General features: G+C 38.9%; 1 protein-coding gene and 1 non-coding gene across 2 annotated transcripts in view; both read right to left on the bottom strand.

Moving 5' to 3' along the window:
* Window positions 1–24,796, bottom strand: part of HSD17B12 (hydroxysteroid 17-beta dehydrogenase 12) — a 165,233-nt gene that overhangs the window by 6,954 nt on the left and 133,483 nt on the right. The window contains exons 7-9 of the mRNA XM_061201606.1: window positions 17,113–17,147; window positions 9,657–9,738; window positions 7,953–8,018 (exon numbers count right to left, since the gene is read on the bottom strand). Coding sequence (XP_061057589.1) covers window positions 7,953–8,018; window positions 9,657–9,738; window positions 17,113–17,147 — 183 coding nt within the window. The remainder of the gene's footprint in view (window positions 1–7,952; window positions 8,019–9,656; window positions 9,739–17,112; window positions 17,148–24,796) is intronic.
* On the bottom strand, window positions 22,088–22,193 carry LOC133100209 (U6 spliceosomal RNA). Its single transcript, XR_009702447.1, has one exon. It is a non-coding gene; the product is annotated as a U6 spliceosomal RNA (small nuclear RNA).

Raw genomic sequence — 24,796 nt, 5'->3', positions numbered from 1 at the left:
ACGGGGCGGGGGGGAGAAAACTTCAGCTTTGAAATTAGACAGACTTGGATTCAAATTCCACTTGACCACTTACTAGTCGTGAGATCTTGAGCAAAATACTGAGCTTTATTTTCTTCCTTGGGGGATATAGCATCTTCCCTATTGTATTATTATGAGGATTGAAAAAAATATTGTCAGTTAAAGAGTGTGAGATTTAAACTCTGGTATGTATTAGAATTCTTTTCTAAGTTTTCTAATATTTATAATTTTCAGAATGGATTTAGAAAGAAAAACTTGGCTGAGTTTTTATATCCTGTAAGAGGGGTAAGAACATCATTTTCTATAGAAAATGACTGTGGTAACCACCTGGATATCTGAGTCCTTTCTGGATACAGATTTAATGTGGTTTGAAGGACTAAAGGACACCTTAGGTTTTTAGTTCTTGTGGTGTAACACTGCTGTAAAAGGCCAAGGGAAAAAAGCCATTATCACTGACAAAAATGAGGATTCACCTAGTTTGAAGGCGTCTGGGTCCAATGATCCCAACAGGACTAATTTTACTATTCTTCAGCCATTTCTCAAAGTTGGTGCAGTTGACTAGATATGAATATTTCCTGTGAGAATCTTTCTGTTGCTTTATAGTTCTCTGTATTTAGACTCCATTTGCACTAAAGACACATGCCATTACCTTCTTTTATTGTCATTGGCAATTAACAAGAAAGATGGATGAGGACTTATGTTTTCAGTCCCGACACGAATTTTTCTGTTTAGCTTTCCAGCTCTTTGAAGCCCAGTAGATCTGTATGATTACTCTAAGCGATAAAATGTTTTAACAAAATATAATCGAGGAATATCTTCTTTCATTAACAAAATAAACTGGAATTGTTTGCTCCCTCATCTCAATTTGTCCGATTTGTTTTCTAAATTTATTCTGACTAAAAACTACATTTTTAACCGAATTAACAAAACCACCAACCCTCATCAGAAGAGAGCAACAAAGCATTGGAAGGTAGGACTTTAAGAGAATGGGGCCCAAAGAATTTCTCCATTATGGTAAATTCACATTTAAATGGAATATTCTTTTGTAATCTTTGTGCTAAGAGTAAGAAGCCCCCTTCGTTTTCAGGCCAGACCGGCTGAAACCTACATCCGCCTTCTCTGGGTCTGGGGGGGTCTCCACCTGTGTCCTCACCTTTCCTCTGGTAAAAGGTCAGGTAAACTAAACCTCATGCGATGGTTTCAGTTAGCAAATGATCTCCTTGTTGACAGCATTTCCAGAGACCTGGCTTCGCAGCTCCAAAGAAGAAAACTATGGTGCAGAGTAACACCCCGGGGAGAAGCAGGAGGGCACGGCAGAAAGAGCACAGATAACGGCGTTATTCAAACCCTCAAGGCCAATCCGGATGGCTAAATTCCCCACACCTCCCCACATTACCCAACACAGCAGCCTCCTTTAGGTTCTTCATAGAGCGGATCACTATGTAAAATAATCACATTCACGTGTTTGCTTGCTTGCTATTGTCTGTCTCCTTCCCACTAAATATAAACTCTGCCACAGCAGGGACTTCATCTGTCTTTTTGCTATTGCATCCCCACCTCCCTAGTAGTTCCCTCTCAGCATTTCTTGACTGAAGAAACGTGGAACAAAATATACACCTCTGGTTTTGGACTTACTATCCCTTGTCATTGTAATGTGTTTAAGTATCTGTCTCTCTCTGTGAGTGCCCTGAGGTCAGAACCGTGTCTTATTCACTTGCTTCTCCCTGCCTGGCTGAAGAGCTGGCCAGTGGCAGGCACTCACTGACCTTACGCAAGTTACATGATTCCTATTGATTCTTGGCTTTTTGTCTGTAAAATGGGACTAGGTTAACATCTATCTTAAGTGAGATAACAAAATAGGTGAAGACATGGGGCATATTGTAGATAGTCAATAAATGCAAGTTTCTTTCCTTACTTCATGCTTATGTTTCAGAGTTTCCAGTTTTTATTTATATATGCATTATCATGTGTCCCCACCTGCTAGAGGGGGAGGCTGAGTCTCAAGGTAATGAAGCAGCTTTCTGCGGGTTAGACCACTGAGGGGTGATACCAGAACTAAAACCTCGGTCTGCTGACTCTAGGCTCAGCACCCTTTCCTCACCGCCTCTAAGCACACCAGTAATCAATGTGGTCTGCATAAAACCACAGCCTGGACTGAGGGAGCTAAGACTTCTTACTTTGAAATGGGTAAATATCCGGGCAGGGCTTCATGAATTCTTTAGCATCAAAAAGCTCTTCATAAGGCAGGTTTGTGAAGAGCCATTCATTGCTGGATGCTAAATCTAGGGGAAACTGTGAGAGGGGGCAGGACATCTGCACAGTTTTCAAAGTGTCTCCCCACAGACTGCTTATCAGTGCAAGAGAAAAAAACAGTAACGCTACAGCAGAGAAACTGGGTAACTCCTTGACTGAAGGGTCGAAATCAACATCAGCAATAAGGGGCAGATGGATATCATGTGTCTCTGGATGTGATGCCCTGAGAAGGACACAATGTCACAGATGTCATTTTGGCCAGGAAAGCATAACCTGAATCTAACCACGAGGAAGCATCAGAGAAACCCCAAGTGAGAAATGTTTGATTAAAAAGAGCAGAGGAGTATTGTCCTCTTCAAAAATGTTCATGTCATAAAAGACAAAGAAAGGCTATGGATGTATTCCAGATTAAAGGAAACTAAAGAGACAGGAAAACTATATAATACCTGGTCCTAGACTGAATTCTTTATGGGAGGGTAAAAAATGCTATAAAGAATACTATGAGGGGGAGTTCCCTGGTGGGCTAGTGGTCAGGATTCTGGGCTCTCGCTGCTGTGGCCCGGGTTCAACCCCTGGTCAGGGAACTGAGATCCCACAACCCGTGCAGTGTGGCCAAAAAAAAAAAAAAAAAAAAGAATACTATGAGGTCAGAAATTAGAATACAGATGGTAGGTTAGATAAAAATACTACAACAATGTTAATTCTAAAGTTGGTAACTATATTGTGATTATTTATAAGGATATCCTTATTCTTTGGAAATACACACCAAAGGATTTGGAGGTAAAGAAACATGATATATGCAACTCACTTCCCAATGATAAAACAAATGGAGTAAAATGTTAACAGTAAGTGAATCTGCGTAAAGAGTATTGGGGTGTTCTTTATACTATTCTTATTTTTACAAGCTTTCTATAGATTTGAAATTATTTCCAAATAAAAAGTTTAAAAAAAACAAGGCAGCCTGTGAAAGTTTTACAGAATAAGAGTTCAAGGAGTATAGTTTTAGGATGTCATCTTAGTTTCAGCTATTTCTTACTTGCTTAGCATTAAGAGACAGAGCCCAGTACTGGGGCCCACCAACTAGCCAGTCAGAGCACTTTGGATTTGGCCCTTTGAAAGAGGCATAATTTTGACTGGGTTTTAGTTATAGGGTAAGAATGAGAACAGATTGTTCTCACCAACAGAGCACACTTTCCATGAGATTTACAAGAATGTACTTCTTATCCTCTATTCAAACATAAACAGAGTCAAAATTCACCTCTAGGACGTTTACAGCACATCTTGTTGCTACTATTTATTTGTGTTTCCAGGAAATGCTTACATATTAGCAAATCTGAATTCATGAAGAAAATTTTAAATGCGCTTACAAAATTACAGGAAAGAAGTTGAGGGAAAGATGGGGAGAGAAAAAAGCAAAGAAAAAAATATTAACAAGGAATTAATATAAAACGAGCTGGGATTTGAAAACCATACTCTCTTCCTCTCCCAAAAGAGCAATCTGTTGTATCTTCATATGGAGGTAGACCTAAGAAGAGCACTTGCCTTCCAAAGATTAGAAGAAACTGAATTTTGGCATCATAGCATTAGCTTGGAAACCCTCTAGATATAGAGTTTGAAAATTCAAGACCAGAGGCATATGGGAGCAACAGAAGAAGCTCAAAAGGCCTTAAAAACAGAGGACTGTGTACCACCAAGCATGGCCATGCATAGCCAGGGTCCTCTGTGATGCCAGCAAATGGCAGGTCTCTGGTGTGCCCTGCATTACACGTGCCATTAGCAACACAGAGACAAACACGATAAAAAGTCTGTTCTCAAGAATACACTGGAGTGGAGGGAGTCCTGGGCCAGAGAGTATCAGGCAGAGGTATATAATAAGGAATAAGAGAGCAGAAAGGAAGGTGTAACCACAAGTGCCCAGCGGCCAAGATAAGGTTTCCCAGGGCAGGTGAAATGAGGCTGAAGCCCTGAAAGACGGACAGGGGCTGCAGGCTCTGGAGCGAATGGGGCAGGGAGGAGATGTGGAGAGGAGACTTGCAGAGGAGTGGGGGCAAAGGCGTGCCAGCAGAGGAGCCAGTCAGGGGCACCGCAGAGGGCAGAGCATGCACTGGACACTACAGTGTCCGCTCTGGCTGGAACGTAGGGTGGCGTGATAGAATGGCAAGAGGCAATGGCCTCGTGGGGTCTGAATTCAATCCTCAACATGACGGGTGGCCACTGGAGGACACTGAAGGAAAGCAACGTCATCTGACTTGTTTTTAATAAGATCACCCGGGAAACAGTATGTGGGATGGAGTGGAAGGGAAATCCAGCTGATAAATACTCCTAGTCCAAAAAACGTGCAGACACAACATACCACCAGAGAAAAACCAATGATTTTTAAACTGAGCTTCATTTAGACCAGATTTTTTTTTTTTAATCCCTTTGGTCAGAATTAATATGAGATTCTCTTCTACTTCAGAGTTTTGATGTGTTCACACAGAAATGACAACTGTACTTTTCCTCACAAACATTTCAGTTTTTGTTTTTTCACCAAATTCATTCTAAGTTTAAACCATGAATGAATTCCTATGAAGGAAGAGAATGATGAATGAAATGACATCATTTGTAATTCATTATTAGGAAAAAATAAAAATTTGTCAAAGTAAAATATTTCAGAAAACAAATGTTAATGTGCTTTTGTAGTAGCTGTTAGTCACAGCAGATCAATAGGCAGACCATATGCAGAAAAGATCTTTGAGGGAAACCAGACCTGAAAGTGAGAGACGAAAACAGTCCTGTCTGTTCACGGAATTTTAGAAATTGCTCATCTATGCTCACAAGGCCTAAGACTCCCTTTGTCACTGAAACACTTGCAGCTTCTGGTCACACTGACTCTAGGTCACCCACCGATGGACCTTTAAGATTCCTGCTTGCTCTCAGTAGTGTTTAAAAATTGTTAAGTTAATAGCGTGACTATAATAGATTCATCAGAATCAGAAAATGGCACCACACCGTGTGGCACATGATGCCTGACCTCCCCTGAGTGCTTTACTGATTTCCTGTTACCAAAATATAACACATTCTACGTAGCAGTTTCAAACTATTAGCATTAAAGTGACTGGTGTCAAGGAAGGGGGAAAAGGGGGCGTACGGTAGCTCCGTATAAAATTCAAGATTCTCGAAAACCCTGTCCTCCCCAGGGTACCCTGTATTTATGTGGAGCTGCAAATCGGAATGACACCAAAGGGCTATGACATCGAAGGATCCCTTGGGGGAGACCTCAGGTAAGGATTGAGGGGGAAGCAGGCTCTAAACTGACCCTGGAAGATGAGGAAACATTTACCCTAAAGATATAAGGGAGGAAGTGGAACGAAGCAGCCCAGCACCTTCTGGTTCGTGGCTGCCTAAGCAGATGGATCCAATAAGTCTTCAGGGCTGTCCTGAAGGCCTGGAGCAAGTAGCCCAGTGGTTAAGAACAAAGGCTTTGGTGCCAGACAGACCTGGACTTGAGTCCAGTTCAACATGAGCAAGTGGCTTAACCTCTCTGAACCCCAACTTCCATAAATTTAAAGATGATGATGATCAACACCATCTTATAAGATCATTATGAGATGCCATGAAATACATGGGTACATGTGAAGTGCTTAGCATTGTTCCTCAAAAGTATCCCCCCAAATATTACCTATTATTATTATGATTGATCATTTGAGGCTTCAGGATGCAAAAAGGAAAATACTAGGCTCACAGAATTAAAAGCCATAATGAACACTGGATGTGTGAAGAGGTGGGGGCAGGTCGTGGACAGGAGCAGGAAAGGGGTAAGAATTGCAACCTCTCCCAAGACATTGTTAAAAATGTGCCTAACCGTGGAAATACTGTGAACCATTTGTGTTGAGCAATAGCTGATTTGAGACTGACACCCACAAAAACCTCTACATTTGCTTCCTCTTGTATTTTGTACTGTAGTTTCACAGCGTTGTATCTGTTAGCTACATAATAAAATCAATGGTCTCTATAAAAATTAAGTCAAAATGGATCAAAGGCCTAAATGTAAGAGCTAAAACTATAAAACTCTTGAAAGAAAACATAGGGGGGAAAAATCAACTATACGTCAATAAAATTTTTTTAAAAATAGGGGAAAACCCTCATGACATTTGATTTGGCAATGATTTCTTGGATATAACACCAAAAGCACAGGCAACAACAACAAAAAATAGATAAATTGGACTACATCAAAATTTAAAACTTTTGCGCATCACAGGACACTATCCATAGAGTGAAAAGGTAACCCACGGAGAGGGAGAAAATATGTACAAATCATACACCTAATAAAGGGTTAATATCTAGACTATATCAAGAACTCCTACAATTCAAAAATTAAAAGCAAGCAACCCAATGAAAAAACGGGCAAAGAACGTCAATAGACATTTCTCCAAAGAAGACAGCCGAATGGCCAGTAAACACTTGAAAAGATGCTCAACTGCACTACTCACTGAGGAAATGCAAATCCAAATCAAAACCACAATGTGATACCACTTCACACTCATAACGATGGCTACTATTAAACACAAACAAACAAAAAGAAAATAACGAGTATTGCTGAGGAGGCGAAGAAACTGGAACCCTTATGCATTGCTGGTAGGAACGTAAAATAGGGCAGCTACTATGGAAAACAGTAAGGCGATTCTTCAAAACAAACAAAAAGAATTATCATATGATCCAGCAATTCCATTTCTGGGTACATATCCAAAAGAATTGAAAGCAGGGTCTCAAAAAGATAGGTGTACACCCATGTTCATAGCAGCATTATTCACAGCAGTCAAGTGGTGGAAGCCTCCCAAATGTCCATCGACAGATGAATGTATAAACACAATGTGGTATATACACACAACGGAATTATGAAGGAAATTCTGACACATCCTATAACATGCATGAAGGTTGAAGACATTATGCTAAGTGAAATAAGCCAGTCACAAAAAGACAAATACTGTAGGATTCCACTCACATGAAGTACCTAGTGAGGTCAAATTCAGAGACAGAAAGTAGAATGGTGGTTGTCAGGGGCTGGGGGCAGGGGAAATGGAAAGTTATTGTTTAATGAATACAGAGTTTCAGTTTTGGAGGATGAAAAAAGTCCTGGAGATGTAAGGTAGTAATGGGTGCATAACAATGTCAATGTACTTAATGCCACTGAACTGCATACTTAAAAGTGATTTAAATGGTGTTTTCGGTTATGTGTATTTTACCACAATTAAAAAAAAGTAAAAGATCACTACCACACCTATATCATCCTGTTGTATGCAGTCATCCTCTCTCTAGTAAAACTCAGTTTTATTCAGCTCTCTCCTCTCTTGTGATTATTATACAGAGGCTTTCGAATAGTCATGGCACTCCTTGCATACCTGGCAGCTGAGAGATATTGACAGTCTAATTCTCTTAAAATAAGAACTTACAATTATTATGCACCAACTGTTTATGCTGCATAGTTCTACTTTAGGCATTACCACTTAAAAATTCTAGGAAATAATTGTTTAAAATCTAGACTTAAGTGCATAAAGGAAAAGAAACCATGTCTTTAATGGTGTGCTAACGTCACATTCACTTACTTAGGAATGTGATTTTCTTTCGTTGCCAAGACAGCAACAGTTGCTGTGGAAACCACACAATAACAGGGACACTTAACTGAAACAAACTCCACTCACCTGCACAAAGATGCCCTTGCTCTTATATTCCTCATGGAGGCACCTAGAGAAGAAATCTACAAAAGCCTGGGAGGGGGTGGGAGTGAGAACACAAACACACATATTACATCAATCTGCCTGATCTGTAGCCATGGAAACAAAAATAATCAACTAACTATTTAACACTATAGTTTCTAATCATTCTTTTCATTTCAAATGCAGAAGAGACCTTAAAAAAAAAAAAAACCTTCAAAACCTCAAGTTTTCTTTATCTGCCACTAAATTAAGTATTCTCTTACCAAATATACTATCCAGATCAAATTCTGATTTAACTGGAAGAGGCTCTTCTTATCTTTTCTTTTTTCGGAAAATGACTTTCCGAGAAGAAACGTCTTATTATATAACAAAGGATGCGTTCCTCCTCCCCACTTGCCATTCAAACAGAAACACAGTATGAATTCTGTTCAAGTCTGTTCTACGGGGATTTTGTTGTCAGTAAAGAGAAGAAAAGAGCAAGCGTCCTCTTGGTCCTTTGGGATGGCAAGATCCAAGAAGTGTAGAGGTGAACGTGACAGCCCACCTTCTTCCAATAGAACAACTTTAAATCTATTTGTAAAATATAATGTGCCATTTTTTACAAAGGTGGACTCAACCTCAGGCTTGAAATGCAAAGTGTCAATGATGACTCTACTAGGGTCCTAATTTGTGACAGTCTTTCCGTGGAGCAGAACAGGCAAGAAGTTGAAGTTCACCTTCAAGAAACATGGTGTTCATTTTAAACATGCCTACTGCATGTTTCAGATATATAGAAAGCAAGCAGATTGCAGGGCTGGGGGGCGCGGAGCCTAGCTTTTTCAAAATACAGTATGTAGTCACTTTAAGTTTTTCCAGGGGACAAAGAGCCAAGTGAAAAAGAGGGCAGGTGTTTTGCTCTTTTCCTTTCCTGCCATATTGCAAGTTCTTATTGTGCATTTTATTTTGTTCATTTTCCCCTAAAAGCTTGTTTAATTTCAGCATCCCAATGGTCATTTTTATTTCAGAGATGTATCCTATGCTTCAACAACGTATTTGAAAATGATGCTATTGACCTGCAGGCAGTACAAAATGCATTCTAAATTATTGTCCTAGTAGTAACGTGAAGAGGTGAATGGTGATGTGGTCTAAAATTATGGCATCTGACAGAGAGGTCTGGAAAATTCTTGTCTCACTCCAGAAGTGGCAGTAAATATCTGTGAACTCTGAATAATGTGGCAAAAACTCACACTCTCGCCATCTATCTTGTGCATACTATGTGTATCTATGTGCTGACTAGCTGCGATCCTTCTAAGCTCTGTGGACTTGGCACTTAAGCTGTGTGCTGAGTCATTCATGAATCAAATCCCCATTCTTAGACTCATTTATGTTATGTTCTGATCAGCTGAGCTAACTGGCCCAGACCAGCTCTCTGTTGGGAAGTACAAATACCAATTTTAAAACCAGTAAACTATTGGGAGAGAAAAAGCATCTGCAGATCTGAGATCTTAGTGCCTCATTTGTAAAGTTGATACCAGTCAGTATATCTCCAGCTCTGGCTCCTCTGAAACTAGTGTTGGCTATTTTCCTTTTCTTCTCAGTCCATTTGAAAACTGCTAAGGCTAGAACTTCAAGAAAGTTCCATGCCCATTTCTCAGACTGAAAAGTATTCGTTATTCTTATTCTGACACAATTTACTAAAAAATTGTTCACCTTGGTTGCAGAGTACATGGTCAACAGTGGAACTGGGTACATGCCACTGGCAGAGGAGATGTTCAGAATTGCCCCTTTAGATCTAAAAAGGAAGATGCAAGTAAACAGAATGAAATCATATGTACAATTGTTTATAAATTACAGATCTAGATATCTAATTATTTGAAACCGAATAACCTGGCTGTTTTTCTAACACACATCTCTCCTTGCCTTTCATCAGCACGTGACATGCTTGGTCAGTGAACGAGGCATAACTCAATCAACTAAAAATAGCTCTTCTTTGCAATTAGCTCATTTCTCAGTCTTAGTAATCAGGGGCATGACCAGATTAGATCTTCAGTCTCTTCGAGTTGATTTCTATTCTCTGAGGTCTTCTCTGGCCATAGCACCAAGAATTCTTACTCTTAAATAAGAGTACTCCTTGTATGCCTTTAATTTGGCATATCACCACATATTATCATGCTGTCATATTTAATCATTCTATGAGTATAAACATTCTTCTCCCTCAAAAAAACCGTAAGCTTCTAGACCTCAGAGCCCTTATCTTACACTTTTCCTCAAAATACTCTGCACGGTCCTGAGCATGTAACAGGTACTTACATGAATGAATGGTTATGTCCTGCTCTCAGGCACTAAATGCAGAGTTGACTCTAAAATCATGCGACTCTATAGTTCATCAAACCATATTCTTTTGCCAAGAGGCAAAGCTCAATTTCTACTGTAGCTTTTAGCAACTAATGAAAGTTCAAAGTCAGAAAGTTACCAGGAATTATTCATTCTACAAATAAATGAAAATAAGTTTGAGGAAAGCAATGCTGTAAAAACATACAAGTTGTCAGCAGTCGTAAATGGCTTGGGTAAAGTGTGAAGTTAGGGTTTTAGGAATTTTAGACAGAATGAACAGCCAACTTTTCCCCCTCAAATCCTGAAATTCTTCTCAGGGGAGTTGGTCCCCTTGTTCAGCTACTGCAATCTGCCCCACCTGCCTCCTGCCCTGTAGATCAGGTTCCTTTCCTTCAACTTAGTTTCTCATTATTCTTGAGCTGAATTTACTTCCTAAGGCCTAATTTTTAAGTATTTTTTATAAAGGACGATACAGACTCCTCTTATACAAAATAATAAAAGAAACATGATTAAATGGCATCTAAGTTATTTTAGACAAAACTCTGAAAAGAAATAATCCCCAAAGGTCACCCGGTCCATCTGCCAGCCTCTAGGCAAGATGCCACTTCAACCATCAAATGGAAGTCTGGACCCTCCACTTAATGAGTCACTGAAAACGAGCTGTTGTTTTTTGTTTCTGTTTTTGAACTGAAGTCCTTATTAGTAATAGTTATATACACTTTCCTAAGCGGCGAAATCCATTAACACGTTGGACACAGAAATCAAATCTCAAATTTTAAATTGTTATATTACGGTTTTGAAGAAAGTTGGAAATATTTAGTCAATGTATTAATTATACCATTCTTGTAGTTTTTGCTTGCATCTCTCACACAGACAGAAAAGGCTTTTCTTTTTAAATTTTAAGAGAGTAAGAATGCCTATCAGGAGTTAGAACCCAATTACTCTAAGATAAAAACTGGTGAATTAGCAATGAGTATCTAGTAATTTCATTTTATCTATATTTGTGAGACATTCCTTTGACCGAAACGGGTTAAAAACCACTTTGGTTACTGAGACTTTTAATACAGTATTAATTTATGATGTTTAAAATATCTTTTTTTAAAAATTAATTAATTTATTTTGGCTGTGTTGGGTCTTCCTTGCTGTGCACGGGCTTTCTCTAATTGCGGTGAGCGGGGGCTACTCTTCGTTGCGGTGCGTGGGCTTCTCATTGTGGTGGCTTCTCTTGTTGCAGAGCACGGAATCTAGGCCCACGGGCTTCAGTAGTTGTGGCTCGCAGGCTCTAGAGCACAGGCTCAGTAGTTGCGGCACACGGGCTTAGCTGCTCCGAGGCATGTGGGATCTTCCCGGACCAGGGCTCGAACCCATGTCCCCTGCATTGACAGGCGGATTCTTAACCACTGCGCCACCAGGGAAGTCCCGTAAAATATCTTTATCTTTTATAGGGTGTTAAAAATGTTCTCAAATTAGATCATGGTGGTGATATACTCTGTGAATATACTAGAAACCATCAAATTATATGCTTTAAATGAGTGGACTTTATGATACGTGAAATATATTCTCAATAAATCTATTAAAAAAGAGAAAGAGAAAGTGAAATATATTTATGATATACTGGAATGTGTCACCTTTAAGCTAAGGGCAGATCCCAATCAAGTAGAAGCTAAGAAAGCTATTGTATCTTCTGCAATACAATATGCTTTCTGAGAAGTAACCCCAAATCCCGACAAGTTGCACCCCATCCTGAGCCCCAGGCATCCTTGTAGGTTTAGGTAGTGCTTTATTTTAATGTTTTCTCATGTAACCAGGAATTGCTATGTCCTCACTCATTCACAGCAAGTGAAGAAAAGCCAATTTGAAGTAGTTGTAGAAGATGCTGTTTTTCACTGTAACCTATCACTGCAGGTTTTATCAGCGGGATTATGGGCTGGATGATACTCAAATTGGCTGAGGTGGCTGCATGTGCCCTTGAACAAAAATCTTACATTCTTTATTTCCTTCCACAGAAATGAAATACAATTTAAAAGTCTTCCAAAATTAAAGTTTAAATGTTATCAAAAACAATTTAAAAATTAAATCTTGACCTCACCAAAATCGATTCCTAAAACTTCACTCACCAAAGCAATGATTTCAATACAGGAAAATTTATTTAAAGATAATAAAAACCTCATTCCTGGTTGCAAAATTAATACAGACCAATAGTCAAATATGCCACAATTATGCAAGCATGTGCTTTGTTTACTCCTTGAGGCAAGTGAGATTTTTGTTTCTCAAATATTCTTTCCTAATTTAAAATTTCTAGGGGGTAGAGTTAGTTTGAGTTAGTGAAAAGTCAGAATTGGAAGGTACTTTATTCAAAACACCATATTTGCACTCTAAAATGCATGAAAGCAAATCCAACACCAACAAAGTATAAAGCGAGAATGCACTAGATCTAAGTAAACACTAAAAGGATAGCATTTATCACTGGATCAAAATGACAGTAGAGAAAACACCCCTTCCACAAAAACACTGTGCTACGAAGAAGGTTTGTCTCGCAAAAAACCTCCCCCCCACACACAACAGCATACAAGTCTCTCTCTCTCTCTCCAAGGATAATGATATTCGACTTAGTTTTGTCTGAATCACAAATAACACACTTGTAGAGCTGTCTCAATCCTTGTACTGTATACAGTATCTATTCTTTACGTAGAGATGGAGATGAACATTTGGGACCACGAGGCACAAAGGACTTGCCTTTAAAATCAACTACTTTGTCTAGTGCTAATCCCCCATCTAAGCAGAATTAGTGACGTCAAACCAGTTTCCATGGCACAGCCAGACTCATGACAACTCTGTTATATGAAGCAGAAGGACAAAATGGGCTGCGCTTAATTGCACACAGAAACAAACATAAAACCAAACCCTGGTTAATCTCTCATTTTCTGGGGACTTGGGGAACAATTCTAAGACTGGAAGGTACATTGAGAATATTTGCTGAAGTTCCATAATGAAGACTCACGATGCTCATAGTTCAGCACATTTCTAGTTTGTTATGACATATATCCAAATAAACAAGTCAAGTAATATTTTCTGTGATACAACATTCTTAATTCATCAGGTTGCTTACTTGCTAACAGCCACACGATGGTGTCTCAGTAGTGTAAGTTACTGAGGATCTACTAGAATTAAAATACTGCAAAAAACAAAGCAGAAAACACCATTGCAGATAAGGAAGCACCTTTTCATCCAAAATTATTCTCTTCAATGACTAGCCCTCCCACAAGCCAGACATTAAACACACCAAACCCTATAAAATTCAGTACCTTATATTTATAGCCTCCTATAGCTATGCTTTCTAGACTTTCCTCCATCCTGTGAAATCCCCAATTAGAAAACTCTCCTTAATGATCACTTGGATAAAAAAAATTCCCAAGCCTCTTTTCTTCCTTACATGCCCCACTATTCTATCAGACTGTTGTAGTATCCTTGTGCACAGCTCTTACAAAAATACTATTGTCATAGAGGAAGTGACAGGTCTTCCATGAAATAAGTCACTGACTTCTGCCTTCCTTAGGACCCTCTCATCACTGCTCCACGCTGCAGGTGAGGGGGGGAAGATGGGGAGGCGTAAATGCTGCTGTGAAGCAATGGAACACAGGGTCGGTCCTAATGTGGACCGCTTACTTGATACAGAGTGTGACTGCAGACAAGGGAGATTGTGCAAAAAAGACTACATCCCAATTCTTCATATTTTCACTTCTTATCAGGGAGCATATAAGTGTGCTCTTGGAGGGTCATTACTTTTTTTTTTTTTTAAGCTTAAACATAACACAGAAATTGGTACAGACAGTTCTCTAACAGATTCTCAAAAAGACTGAGAAACATATCAAAACAGGGTTCCATGTCAGAAAAGAATCCTGGATCACAGAGGTCAGATATATAATTAGAACCAGCGATCCAAATACATTATACAAACATTGCTTTGTGGAAGAAAGTTTGCAAACATTTCCCACATGAAAGAGAACTGCCTGCCCTAAAACACCATAACATGTCATAATTCCACCTTAAGCAATACAGTATGAAAGGGGCTATTTTTAGCTTTTCCATGGTTGTTATGGCAACCACCTCCTGGCTCCAGCTGTACAAAATGTTTATAATTCCAGGGAAGTGGAAAGAGCAAGTTTCCTCTATAACATAATTATGCACTTTCTACTTGTATGATAATAATACCTTAGTTTGATTATAGGGACTTGTTTAGTGATAGTCAGCTGGCCCTAGGCTATAGTTCTAGAGAGTTTGGAAAATCGCATACATCAGAAGTAGAATCAGTGAAAGGGGAAAAACCCACAACAACAAAGAACCCTGCTGTTCCTCAATGGAGATACGAAACCTACTTACGGTAACCAACCATAGTTATGCCATTTGGGGATGGTATAAAGGGCAGGCGATAAACCAATCACTTGTAATACGTAAGTAAGAATGCTTTCAGGTGATCTGTGAACTCGGAGTCTTTCTTTCTTCTTGGGCACACAGCTAACGACATTTCTGGCCTCCCTTGCAGTTAGCTGTAGCCTGTGACTGAGTTCTAGACAATGGGATGAGGGCAGAAGTGAGGGACACCACTTTTAGGCCTGGCCCATGAAACCACCCATAAAATCATCCTTCCCCTCTCTTCTCTCATCTGCTGGCTGGATGCAGATGTTTCTGCAGAGAATCGCAAGGCCCAAGAGAAGAGTGGACCCCCTCACCCCAGAAGGAAGGAGCCTGAGATCCCTGGATGACTGGGTAGAGCAGAGCCCCGATCGCTGATCCACACCAGACTGTGACGTGAGGGGAAAATCAACCTTTAGAGTGTTAAGCCACTGAGATTCTGGGGTGGTCTGTTATAGCAGTTAGCCTGCCTTGACTAATATAACGAGTAACTCCTTTAACTCAAGCAGACATAGCTGTTCCTTCTCCTATCCAAAAGTACCGATTCATAAAACCCACTTACATTTCTGACTAGTTCTTAGCAGGTGCCACAATCACCCCTGTGACGTCAGTTTCAATACCTAGCCTATGATGGCTTTCTACCAGATCATTTTGCAACCCCCGTGTAAAATCAATTTGATTTCTTACAGGCAAGGATCCAATTCATCTTCTGTATGATAAACTTTGCTCAGTGAATGCCTGTTGAAACAGATGGATCCTTTCCTTTGCATTCTTTGTCTTTATCTAAGGCTCCAGCTACAACTGTGATCGTGGCTGCTAGGTCTACAGAGAGAGGTGTGAGCACCTTGTGTCTGTATCATTTACTAACTGATTACATAGCCTCATGGCACTCAGTTTCTTTGGATCTCACTTTTTATGTCAAGTGAGGGGGGGGTTGGTCTCAATTAATTTTAAAGTACTGGAATTCTCTAACTCTTTGAATCTAGTTCTTCCTGGTCATAACCAATATCTCTTTTGATATGATTTTTACCAACACACTTAAAAATTCCTTTTACAGTACCTCTGTGGTATATAAATTTCTTCTTTAACGGATGGAATGTACTATCCTGAATTAATACTGTGTCACTTGCAGATATCCAAACTAGAATTAAGTTGATGACCCAAACTTCATCCCTCTTGAGTTCTACTCTGTCTGCCCTAATTCTCTGTAATCTTCTAGGATTCTGGTCTGGTTTGACCACCATCACTTCCATACCTGACCATCAGGGGCACACTCCCACTGTAGCCATCAATAAGTAGTTTAAAGGTTTTAAAGGGGAATTTTACTAAAATAAAGCAATTAAAATATACAAAACCACATGTAAAATGCATTACAAAGAAAGAGCCTTGCTACAAAGTAGCTGCAAAACAAAATGGATTCCTAACTTCAGTGCCCTTATTTGCACGATGGTGGGAGGCTATCGAAGTTAAATGAGCAAACATATATCAAGTTCTCATCCAACACCTGGCACATAACATGGAATCAATAAACACGAGCTGTAAACCCTGCCTAAAGCTGGTCATGGAGGTTTCTTCACAGAAGTAGGGTCCCTGGGTCTCCCCTTTGCAAAGCTGTGACTCCTTTGGATCTCTTCCAAACTCAAAGCTATTTTGCAGAGGAAGGATGACTGTGAAGCCCTAAATTTAGCAAATGACCAAGCAAGCCCAGCTCTTTGCAACAGGTTTTCTTGGAAAGCTTAGCCATCACTCAGGCTTCTCTAAGGGAGGAACAGAGCTTAATTACCATCTGACACTTCACGCTATTTCAAATGTAAGGACTTAGCAACACATTTCTCAATAAAAATGAAGACATCTAGCATATCCTAGTGGAACCCCATTCAAACTGGAACACAGCTGGGCTAGAGGACACAGCCTCTTCCTCCCAGGGCAAGGGTGGGGGCTGACATCTCATAATCACTTTCTAACATGCCCAAGTCCCTCATACATCCATTCTCCTAGTAAGAACAGAAAACACCAGAGGATGGATGGGGTCTCGCTGCATGAAAGTCCACTGATTTGGGCTCTGAGAGCATAAAGCTTTAGGAAGGCATTCCCGGGAATATCCTAGCAACTCCATCCGCCCCCTCAGAACAGCAGGCAATTGAGTTAGTGATGGTGACTCAAGCAGATTTTTTAATCCTGATGTAAAGGAACCACACAACCCTGGAGAGGAAAATAAAAAGGGAATCGAGTGGAAAAGGCCTCCACCACCAGATGACTCATGCTCGACCGTGTGACTCGCCTGGCACATTACTCTGTCACTAAGACATGGAGGAGAGGTTCATTAGTCACTTTAATGAATTTTTCAAAGTAAGGATTCTCCCTATAAATAATCATGAGCTCTGTTGCTCTAGTGTTTGTGTGTGAGCTTATGACTCACCTTTCTACCATGCCAGGCAGTACCAACCATGTCATCTGCAAAAGAGAAAAACAAAACATCAGTGAGGATGCAGGCTACAGACAATGGAGAGAACTCACCCACACAAACAGGGAGGGAATCACGAAACCACTCGCCACTTCTACAGACAGCAGTTATTTGATATACTCTGTATAATTTGCCAGTGGCAAGCGTGCTAAAAAGGAATCAGATGAAATTACTGGAGATAATATTGTAAATACTTTCAGTGAACTTGGCTAAAATTAGTCTTGCCTGAAATGTAATACTGACATGCAGATCTTCAAATAATTAAGGCTTTATGGTGAAATCTATGTCTCCCAAAATACATTCTCAGAAAAGGACATACGTTATCACAAGAGATATCCTGCCTACCTAACTTACTTAAGCTTTTTAATCTGAAGAGATCAAATAACCTTTTCCTATCAAAAAAGCCTTTAGAAGAATGCCATAAAGTGACATGTTGGCAAGTATTAGGTCTATCTTCACATTTATTTCTCTTGTTGCTCAAGCTAACTGTGAGTAAAACGCATCCTTAAAGAAAGTTGAAGTTATCTGTCATCTCAAATAACCAACAATGAAAAAAAGGACACCAGCATTTTAATTTTTTTATTTTTATTTTTGGCCGCACTGCATGGCATGCAGGATCTTAGTTCCCGGACTAGGGATAGAACCCACACCCCCTGCAGTGGAAGCATGGAGTCTTAACCACTGGACCACCAGAAAATTCCATGGACACCCACATTTTTAAAGGACTTCATAGTTGCTGACTAAATACATATACAATGATGAGAGAAAGTACTTCTAAACTCTGTTTTAAGATATTATTAACTAAGAAAAGTTAAGACATCCACTGGCTTAGTCAAGGCCACGTCATAGTTAAGTACTGAGGTTGGAGTATGAACTCTGGACTCCTGAATATCATCAGTTCTCTAAGAAACAAATGCTGTTTTGTTACAGAAAAGTTTGCATGCGTGCCAACCATAGGAATTTTAAGCTTTCTATCTTGAATAATGTCTTAATTAAAACAGCATTCTGACGAGCAGAGAATTTTTTTCCTAGAAACATTTTGAAGAAAGAAAACGCATCCAGACTTTACCAACGTAGAATCTGCTCTGGAGTACTCCCAACCCAGATATCAACCTTGGGGCCGTTGCATACACTTCTCCAGGAAGAACACGAATTCAAACTGACACTGCGTCATAAAAGGTAGACTAACACACCGCCAACTTCTAAACAGACAAAGTGGTGTCTTCAAAGCCTAGGGGAATCATTTCAACAGAAGTATCTAGATTTGGTCAAATCTTCCAGATGAAAAAAGGAGAGACCATAAGAAAGAGTTTGGCCTGAAGCGTCCCCTATCTCCCTCCTTCTTATATAGAAGTCTGCGCTTGCGTTTTTTTGGGGTTTTTTGTTTGTTTTTGCCTGCGCCACACTGCACGCGGGATCTTAGGTCCCCAACCAGGGATGGAACCCGTGCCCCCTGCAGTGGAAGCGCGAAGTCTTAAGCATTGGACCGCCAGGGAAGTCCCTCTATGCTTCTCATATTAAACTCATCTTCATAGAAGGATGGGGCAAAGAATGCCAACTGTCCCTCAACATTCATTCTTTCCTTAATATAACAACTGAATTTTCAGTTGGATATGCTGGCCATAAAAACTGTACTTTCTGCATTCTCTCTCACAGTGCATGTGGCCCTATAACTATGTTCTATCTGATAAGATGACAAGTAATACATGCAATTTCTTGGTCATGCCCTTATAGGAGGAAAAAAATACATGTCCTCCTCTGTGCCTGTTCCTCCTCTTGATGGCTAGAAAGTAGATGTGATGGAAGGAGCTAAAGCAGCCATCCTAGACCCCAAGGTGAAACCATGTGCTAATGGTGGCAGAGCAGTGAGATAAAAAGAGGCAGGATCTCTAATGATTGTGGAGCTCTTATGCCAAACATTGCTTACCCACCTAGCCTTTTATCTGACAGAGAAATAAATTTCTATTTTATTTAAGCCATTACTAAACCTCTGCTACAGCAGCCAAACCAATATTCTAACTGACATAACTGACCTTGTGAATTGTTAAAGACCAACCACTGTTAACATTTTATGACTTAACAGAGAAACAATCCCCAAAGCAAACTCAATCAGAAATTATGCTGACAGCCCAAATGGCTTCAATATTTTATAGTTTGTTAAAACACGACCCTATTTCTTCGCTCTTCTAGGTCTGCTTGACTCAAGCCAGAATGTGCCCGCTCAGCCTCAGACCAAACAGTATGGAACTGGGCTTCCCTGGTGGCACAGTGGTTAAGAATCCACCTGCCAATTCAGGGGACACAGGTTCAAGCCCTGGTCCGGGAAGATCCCGCATGCCACGGAGCAACTAAACCTGTGCACCACAACTACTGAGCCCACGAGCCACAACTACTGAAGCCCGCGCGCCTAGAGCCCGTGCTCCGCAACAAGAGAAGCCACCACAATGAGAAGCCTGCGCACCGCAACTAGAGAAAGTCTGCGCACAGCAACGAAGACCCAACGCAGCCAAAAATAAAAAAAACAAAAAACAAAAAAAAACCCCCAAAAAACTGTATGGAACCAAGTCAAAGAAAAAGCCGAAAAGGCTGAGTTCAAAGTTTATCCTTTCAACGCAGTCAGCTCTTCTCTTTTCAGATTAAATAACAACTCTTCAAATCGGCTTACATGTTTCCTAAGATTTACGTTTTTACAGGAGCATAGGAATCGCTCCACATGTAGCAATAGCTGCTGAATGTTTAAGGCAATGTGGTACGTAGTCAGGCCAAAGAGCTAATCCTTCTACTCCTAGCCATGTGACCTCGAGTTTGCTTCTTATCCTCCTCTGCAGTCCTTATGTATTAAATGAAGAAGGCATCTACATCACAGCTTATTATATTCTGAATTTCATATAAGGTGATGTACATAACGGACCTAGCACAGAGCGCACCACGGAGTAAGCCCCTGAAAGGAAATTATGTCCCTTATTGCCAGCGTGCACTCTTCTTTCAGGACACAGCACCACTAAGTATCTAGGCCTCCCTTAAGTATGTTGTGCCCAACACAGTTTAGAGCCAAAAACAGTGACACATTTTGAGGTCATCCAATTCAACTCACCACACAGAAATTTCTGGACAGTTCCAGCAATATTTTAAAGTGCCTCAATTGGGAGCTTCTTAGGGTAAAAGAACTGTTCTAAAATTAGAGTGCCATGATGATTTCAAGATTGTGTAAATTTACTAAAAACCATTCAACTATACACTTAAAATGGATGAATTTTAGAGTATATAAACTATCCCTCGATAAAGCTTTTTTTTTAAAGAAAATCTCAATAAGCATATGGATAAGAATTAAAGAACTGGAATCACAAAATACATTTGATGTTACTTTATCAGACACAGGAAATAAAAGAGCTCTCAAAATGCTCTATGCATATCAACTCATGGCCTGGAGCAACGCAAAGTAATAAACAGGCATTCTTCCATTCAGTAGAAGACATGTTAGTTACTTGAATCAGGGTTGGGTGATGGGAGCTCACGACTGAGCAGGAGAACAGATATTTATATAAATAAATCATTAGACGACAATGCTATGAGTGGGACAACAGGAGTAACGACAGAGGGCACCAACGCTTAGGAGAGGGACTAGTTACGACTGGGGAAACAGGTAGAGCTTCACAGATTACGGTTCATTTAAGTTCTGAAAGAATAAATAAGAGTTCACTAGGCAGAAAAAAAATTCTAATCAAGGGAATAGAATGCAAAAATGCAAACAGCTGCAGGAAATTACAATATGCTATAGAATTAATGCATTTAAAATAACTTTTTGTTGAATGGATGAAATATACAAAGAAGTAAAAATATGTGCATCCTATTATATACGTCATGCAATGTGCATATCATACTACATCACGGACAGCTTCCCATGCTAGTATTACAAGCAGATGTACATCAGGCATGGTAACAGTTGTGGAGGATTTTCTTTGTAAGGATAGATTATATGCATTCTTAGCCGTATCTGAAAACATTTTTTTATTTAGTACATTTCATCAGGGGACCATAATGCTTAGCTAATGTATTATAAAGAGGTCCCCAAGCATTTTGTGAAAAGAAGCTATTATGCAGTTCCCCGAAGTCCGGAGATCACTAGAAACAGGATGAGAAAGGAGAAGACTGACAATAAAAATGTTCTCACCTAGGGGTAGGTGTGTGTGTGTGTGTGTGTGTGTGTGCTTGTGCATGTGTATGCGTGTGCGCATGCACAAGCGCATTTGCAGTAAGGAAATGAGACTTGTTAAGTGCAAAGTAGCTAAGTAGAGTTGACAGGGGTAGCCACTAACTGTTCAGCTTTCCTACACAAAAGGAGAGAAGGGATGGGATTTGTAGGCACTGATCAATCTGGAGAACTACCAGGAAAGTCTACAAGATCTGCTGATGGATTCCTTTATTCTGACCAGGAATCTCAGTACCATTTGAATATTTAATAAGCAGTCGTGCAGAGTTTTAAAGTTTAACTCAGGTTTTCCCCCAAGATGTACATTTACACATTACATATTATGTACACATAAATACAGTCCTATAAGAAATATCACCTTAAGCTGGGATATTAAGGAAATACAAATGCACACATTGGGAGCTGTTTTTTCCTTACATTGTGCATGTCATATATTAAATGTCTCCTTTCTGAATGGCAAAGATTATACAGGAAATGATCAGAGACGAAATAAAACCCCATAAGATATAATCTGACTTACAAAATTATATCAACAGCATGCTAAACATTAAATCAGTCTTGATGGTCATCAGTGTGTGGACATCTTCAAAATATAGTCTTTTTTCTCCCCATTTCATTGAGATATAATTGACATATAACTTTTTATTAGTTTAAGGTATACAACATAATGATATATGTATATATTGTGAAACGATTACCACAATAAGTTTAGTTAACATCAAAAATATGGAACACCTCACAAATCTGCATGTCATCCTTGTACAGGGCCATGCTGATCTTCTCTGTATCGTTCCAATTCTAGTATATGTGCTGCTGAAGTGAGAACTAAAATATATTCTTTATACAGGTGAATTAAAACTCAAGAAGTTTTAATAACTTAACCCAAAGGAAGAAGCAGTGTTTTCAGTACCTGGCTATTAAAGGGCCAGAAACACTTGGTGGAATGCTCAATGACCAAATGATTCATCAGCAAAAACAGAAATCCACTCATGAAAAAGTTATATTCTTTTGCATTGTTCATTGGTTTCTCCTCTTAAATTCTGACTCTACATTATTTCTCCTTGCCATAAAATAGACCATCTTCTCGGATCTATCAAATATAGCAACACTGAAAAGCCTAAGAAGAGTTAACCTGAAATCTGCCGGCTTTTATAAAATTGATTAATGCCTTTATTTATACTTAAATTATCTTTCCTTCTACTCAGAATACACGTCATAATAAATTCAATTTCAAGCCTTCTTTATCTGGGTATGTGTATACAAGTAACTCAATATTCTGTGTATAAGTAGAGAGGCTTCACTACGTTAACATCAAATTAAATTCTCTTTAACATCAAGTTTTACATAGGATATTTAAATTAAGCTATTAGTATTCTCATTTTACTTTATATGCATCAATTGGTATCTTGATATCTGGTTATTTATAACATACACCAAGTGTTTCTGTGAAATCTCACTATCTATCTGAACTCCATCTCACAGCTTACAGGCTGTTTCTGGAGTTAACTCAATATGCTTATTTTAGGCCATCTGCAGGTGATAATTGCTGTACTAGGAAAATGTTTGTTCCTCTTAAGATACCGCTAAAATAAGGTTACCATAACTTGTAAGTTCAGTGGTTGAGAATATTAGAAAAATAGTAGTAAACATGACTTCTATACTTGTTTTCTCCTATGTTGAGGCTGTTTCCAAAAGTATACAGCAAACAATTTAAATTTAATTCTTTCCTAAAAAGTAGATAAAAGTCCTGTAATAGTACCTCTACAACAATGGGAGCTTTAAATTCTTGCAGAAGAAAAAAAACAAATGTTTCCTCTATATATATACTTTTTAGTGACCGTTTCATCAATCCTTACCACAAAAAAGTCCTAGATGTCTAAAATCAAAGGGAGAAAGGTCACTATATGTTATCTCATACCAAGATATCACATCACTTTGTATGCAAGCTGGCCATAGAGTATACACATATACAAAGATAAATGAGTCTTCACCAACAATAGCTCAATATACAATTTCTCTTGGGGACACCACATATTCTACTCAAGAGTGAAATATTTACTGGTATTTATTGCCACAAGTACGTATATCCTGGTTGGGAAATAAATAAGAGGCTGATTTACTTCATACAAAATCAAAATCAGTATTATTAGATCATTCAGTTGAGATAACCTGACTCAAAAATGCATTGGCTTGATGAATTGGGAGATTGGGATTGACCTATATACACTAATATGTATAAAATGGATAACTAATAAGAACCTGCTGTATAAAAAAATAATTTTTTTAAAAAATGCATTGGCTGGCCTAGAAAATCCTTGAAGACATTATACTAAAATGTATCCATCGTAGTATTCTGAAATATTTCTCATATTTTTGGCAACTGCTTGCATTGCTTTTGTAATTAGAAGAGCACCCACAATCAGTGTCATTTCTAAAAGAAATTAACATGAATAAATTTTTTTTCTTTTCATTTCTCTGGCATCAGTAATCAAGAGTTTGTAGAAGGAACCTTATTTTATACTCAAAAGCCAATCCGAGTTTCCCACTTTTTAGTTTGGTATGAAAACTGGTAACACAGGCAAATTATGCAAATTATGCAATTATTTCACAAGCAAATAATTTCTTTTTACAAGCAAATTATTTTTTTTAAGATTTATTTTTTCAAATATTATAGGTGTACAATTGACCAAAACAATGTAAGTATAATCTAAACGTTGATAGTTATTACAATAAAAGTACAATTTTATGAGGAATACATTTTTTTTCTTTTTTTATATCATGTAACCTCTGGCGTTTGGTCATTTTTTGGAGAGAACAGTATAGAGAAAACACTGTTGTAGAGTGCTCAAAAAGATAACTAAAAACCCAAGTGAAATGATTAAAATTCAAGATACTTTAGTAAAATAAGAAAACAAATACTGACACCTGTATCACCATTATATACAAATAGGAAGTGTAACAACTTGCTCTAGAATCTGGGCAAAGCCCCAGGAATCCAAGCTATTAGTACAAATAATTAGGACACCACAAATAGCCACTTTGTCCACTTCTGCCCTGCCCTCTACCCCAGAGAAACCTGCTTGGAGTAAACAGGATCTGAATTCAAGCAACTGAAAAATGAACCCACACAAATTAGAAGGAAACAGATGCAAATGCCTTAAGCAAATTTTCAACTGGAATCATTAGCAGTAATTTTTAAAATCACAGTAAAATAGCGAAAAGAATTACGTAAAGTAACAACGATGTTACACAATGCCTGTTTTGGAGAAATGAGATGGTAACTCCACTGAAGTCACACTAGAATGACACAGCACACATTTCCTTTGACAAACCGTATAATATGAGCTCTGTGGTACCAAAAATACAACTTAATTAGAAATTCTTAGAATCTCACCTGTATGGCTAACAGAATACTTACTGCGCAGGGGG

The sequence above is a fragment of the Eubalaena glacialis genome, chromosome 10 (assembly GCF_028564815.1).
Source record: "Eubalaena glacialis isolate mEubGla1 chromosome 10, mEubGla1.1.hap2.+ XY, whole genome shotgun sequence".
Lineage (NCBI taxonomy): Eukaryota > Metazoa > Chordata > Mammalia > Artiodactyla > Balaenidae > Eubalaena > Eubalaena glacialis.
This window is presented reverse-complemented; position numbering and strand designations above follow the sequence as displayed.